The 4,522-nt window shown below is 42.7% G+C and overlaps 1 protein-coding gene across 1 annotated transcript in view; it reads left to right on the top strand.

Annotated features, from left to right (window-relative positions):
- Positions 1-4,517, top strand: part of VAV2 (vav guanine nucleotide exchange factor 2) — a gene marked incomplete at its 3' end in the record, with an annotated part of 139,098 nt that extends 134,581 nt beyond the window's left edge. The window contains exons 21-26 of the mRNA XM_042478722.1: positions 834-961; positions 1,682-1,756; positions 3,136-3,188; positions 4,069-4,185; positions 4,293-4,380; positions 4,500-4,517. Coding sequence (XP_042334656.1) covers positions 834-961; positions 1,682-1,756; positions 3,136-3,188; positions 4,069-4,185; positions 4,293-4,380; positions 4,500-4,517 — 479 coding nt within the window. The remainder of the gene's footprint in view (positions 1-833; positions 962-1,681; positions 1,757-3,135; positions 3,189-4,068; positions 4,186-4,292; positions 4,381-4,499) is intronic.
- Positions 4,518-4,522: the final 5 nt, after the last annotated feature.

Genomic DNA, 4,522 nt, shown 5'->3' with positions numbered 1-4,522 from the left:
AACCACAATGACAGGCTTAAGAACATACATACTATGGGGTTTATTTTCTTACTCCTTTCATATTTGCCCACCTTTAAAAAGATAAGAATTCTTCTGCACTCCAAGCAATTGAAATCTGGGGACCGGAGGCAGGATTTTTATTGTTCCTTTATTTTGCACACATGCATGCATTATAACTATACTCTGCTGTAACGCAACAAAAATATCAATGGTGTGACAGATTAGACTTTCAGAGGGTGAATCTTCACTGTAGAAATAATGCAGTTTGACACCGCTTTAACTGCTGAAGCGCTATTCCATGGAATCATGGGATTTGTACTTTTGCAATACTTTAGCCTTCTCTAGCCAAGAGTTTTGATGCCTCACCAAACTCTAAGTCCCAGGATTCAGTAGGATGGAGACATGGCTTTTTAAGTGGTGCCAAACTGCATTATTTCTACAGTGCAGATGCACCCAGAGTGTATCTGCCTTATATCATTATATCACTTTGAGACTACTTTAACTGTCACGGCTCCATCTTATGGAAGCCTGGGGTTTGTACTTTGGTGAGTTACTTAAAATTCTTTGGTGGCGAGATCTAGTGCCTACCTGCAGAGAATTCCAAGCCCCTTCCCAGACTACAAATCCCAGGATTCCATGGGATGGAGCCATAGTAGTTAAAGTGGTATGAAACAGTTATAACTGTATAATACACACACAGAGAGAGAGAGAGAGAGAGAGAAGCACCTTGTTAGTTACTGGCAGTTCATTTGCAGCTAGAAACATTTCTTCTGCCTCTTCCTCTCCTCTGAAGAAGCCACCATCCAGCTCTTCCTTTTCCTGCTCCATTCTAGGTCCCAAAATGGTGGCTGTTCAAAATTATCATGGGAACCCGGCTCCTCCAGGGAAACCTGTGTTGACATTTCAAACGGGAGAAGTGATAGAGCTGCTCAGAGGGGACCCAGAGTCGCAGTGGTGGGAGGTGAGTGCGAATCTTTCCGGGACTGTTTAGGCAGTAACAAAACAAGTCCAGTCTTTCACAGCATGACATTTGTGACAAGAGACCAGGGGATGGGGCAGACTGTAGATGGCATGGGGTAGGGGACACTGATAACTATAGCAGGATAACCTGAAGCAACAGACCTAGTTAAATATGTCTTGACCTGGGAATTGATTGTCTTTACCGAAACTGCAAAGAGGTCACATAATCCATTAATGGAAAAAAATAGCCCTGTCTTCTCCATGCACCCTGATTTGTTTTTCTTCGTTTCAACATGATACATGCACAGGAAAGAGTCTGATGGATTCATTGATTGATTGACGGACGGATGGATGGATTGATCTATTTATTTTCTCATCTTACACCCAGAATGGGACCCAAAGTGTCTCACAAGTTAAAACAAAATACTGTGGAAGCAGTTGATAATACATAAATTTAAAAAATAATAATTGTGAGATAGTGAAAAGTGAAATCAAGACTGCATTGAAACTGCAGAAATATCCCAGTTTCACACTGCTTTAACTACCATGGCTCCATGCTATGGAATTCTAGGGTTTGTAGTTTGGGCACCAGACAATTCAAATCCCTTTCCCACAGCAGTATTTAAGATCAGTTGCCAAAGCCATTTTCTTTCTCTTGGGACTGAAAACATCTTCTCTCTCAGAGCTTCTGCCATGATTCTTTCTTCATCTTTATTTCTAGGGACGGCTAATCTTGTCCAAGAAGTCTGGTTATTTCCCCAGTTCGTTGGTCAAACCTTGTCCTGTGGATGCAAGGGTGAGGATAAAAGAAGAATCCTGATGCTGGACCAGACCAGACATCCATCAGATCTAGATCTTACTTTCTCACAACAGCTGTGGACTCATCAGCAGACCCAGGAACCCATACACACTGCAGAATTATAGTGCTGTTATTCCACTAACTTCCAGGTGTCAAAACTCACCCTCTGGCATCGGAGGATTTAGATACAGAGTGCCAGGAATTTACAGCTCCTAATAAGTCTGAAAAGTTGGAGGCTGAGACAGTGAGAGACCCTGAAGACACATCACCAACCTTTGTTGAAAGACAAAAAGATAGGGAGACGTTGTGCTATTCCAGTGGCTGTTAAATAGGCTACATAGATTAATTAGGCACCCAATGTTTGGAGACAACTGACTATAAATCTTCCAGCAGCTCAGTTGCTTGCCACTGTCTTATCTGAGTGACTGGCAGAACTCTTCATGTTTGTGTTTTCCTTGGATTGACTACACTTTCACAACTCTGTTTGCTCCTTGCTGGCTTCTTGTATCAAGACTACTGAATTGCTGTAATGACTTCTGGACCAGTTGATGACCACCCTCTTTCTTCTCTCTTCATCTGGTTTGGATAGCCTGCTGTGATAGACTTGGACTAGATGAATGATCCAACAGCTTTTGTATGCCAACCCCTGCTGCATGGGCCACTTCTTGACACCATGGTTTCACTCTATGGAATTCTAAAATTGTAGTTGAGAATTGCTCCTCCTTGAACTACCAATCCCAGGATTTCATGGGCAATTAAAGTTGAATCATAGCACTATAATTTTGTAATGTGAATGGACCTTTGGAAGAGAAACACATTTCCCCTTGCCAAGTGGCTTTCAGTTCTATCAGGTTACCTCCCTGAAAGCAAAGATTCCATCCCTGGGACAGAATCTGAATCTTTTGGGGTCACAGTACATCCCTATGGGCTTCCCCAAACAATCACACCCCTTACTTGTAGATTCCCAGCTTCTAATCCATGCAACTCCTATGGATTAGTAATGGCTCTAGATTGGTATCTGTTGGTATTTTTGGAATTTGGCCCCTGAGAACTTATCCCAGATTGTAAGAGGCTCCTCACCCTTCCTCTAGCTTTGTGTCTAAAGGCTGTGGAGTTTACGCATCTTGAAACCAAATGTCCTCCCTTCCTTGGCATGCTCCAATCTGTGGATCTGTTTTTTCTCCCAAAGAGTAACTGTCGGAGGCGGGAGGCAACTTTCCTCCTCTATTGTCCTTGTTCAGGTTGCAGTTAATAACTCATAAAAGTAGTTGGTCTATTAAAAAGCCACGCACTGCCAAGAAAACCCATCAGGAATGATCTATCGCCTAATTAGGATGCCTCTGCAGCAGTAATATTCTCTATTCTCTCTTCCGTAGCCTCCCAGCACCCGACCCTCATCGCGAGAGATGGACTACTCGGCCTACCCTTGGTGAGTGGCTCTGTGGGGAGTAAGGTTATCAGATGGTGCCATTGGAGCAAATGCTCCAGAGCCATTGGAGATTAGATACTGCAGGGGAAATGTCCTCATGGCTAATGCTGGGATGGATCAGGAGGCTGTGCCAGTGAACCAAAGATTCACCTTTATTTTAATAAATGCATTTCAGTCTGACAATTTAACAGATGGTATATTTAGCCAGGGGAAGAGAAGGTTAAAGGGTGACATGATAGCCATGTTTAAATATTTGAATGGGTGTCATATTGAAGATGGAGAAAGCTTGTTTTCTGCTGCTCCAGAGAATAGGACATGGAGCAGTGGATGAGAACTACAGGAAAGGGTGTGCTACAAAAACATTAGGAAGAACTTTTTTAAAGAGCTGTTCAACTATGGGATACTCTGCCACAAAGTGTTGCAGTCTCCATCTTTGGAGGTTTTTAAACAGAGGCTGGATGGTCATTTATTAGAAGTTGTATATTCCTGCGTGGCAGAATGAGGTTGAACTGGATGGCCTTTGGGGTCTCTTCCTACTCTAGGATTCTATGATCCTGACATAGTTTTCCTATGTACATTGCAAATGGCTCAAGTTCCATTTTTGCAGAAATGATATTTTATAAAACAGAATCCTATGGCCTGTTTAAAAGACAAATGGATTCTTCTTGAGGTTTCCAGGAAAGGCAGTTTATCTTTTTAAAGGAAGGCAGCAAATTAAAGAGCAACCTAGCAGGATCTGGATAGGCAAGGAGCCACAAAAAGTGCCTAGGAGCCAGACTTGGCCTATGTGTTGCCTGGGCTATCCATGTATGATATGAATGGGGAAATGTGGGGTAAGTGCAGGCATCCTTCTAACAAAGAGTGTATTTTCCTCCTGTAGGTTTGCAGGCAATATGGAGAGGCAGCAGACAGACAACCTCCTCAAGTTGCACTGCAGCGGGACGTACTTGATCCGCGAAAGGCCGGCAGAGGCTGAGCGTTTTGCCATCAGCATTAAGTAAGTGACTTCCCGGCAGCTGTTTGTCTGGGATAGCCCTTATTTCTTGGCACGTTTCTTTGTTTCCTGTTCATTTATTCACCTCTTTTATTTTATTCCCTCCCCAGATTTAATGATGAAGTGAAGCATATTAAGGTGGTGGAAAAAGACAATTGGATCCACATCACAGAAGCCAAAAAATTTGAAAGCCTTTTGGTAGGGCTTTTGTCTTTTCAATGATCTATACTTGTAGCTTTGGGGTTTGTTTGTTCTGTTGGCTAGGATTAAGGATTGACTCTTGAGAAGGTTCATGGGTTTTGATCTCTCTTATGTAGGAACTTGTTGAATATTATCAAAC

This window comes from Sceloporus undulatus, chromosome 7 (genome assembly GCF_019175285.1).
Source record: "Sceloporus undulatus isolate JIND9_A2432 ecotype Alabama chromosome 7, SceUnd_v1.1, whole genome shotgun sequence".
In the NCBI taxonomy this organism is placed as follows: Eukaryota; Metazoa; Chordata; class Lepidosauria; order Squamata; family Phrynosomatidae; genus Sceloporus; species Sceloporus undulatus.
This window is presented reverse-complemented; position numbering and strand designations above follow the sequence as displayed.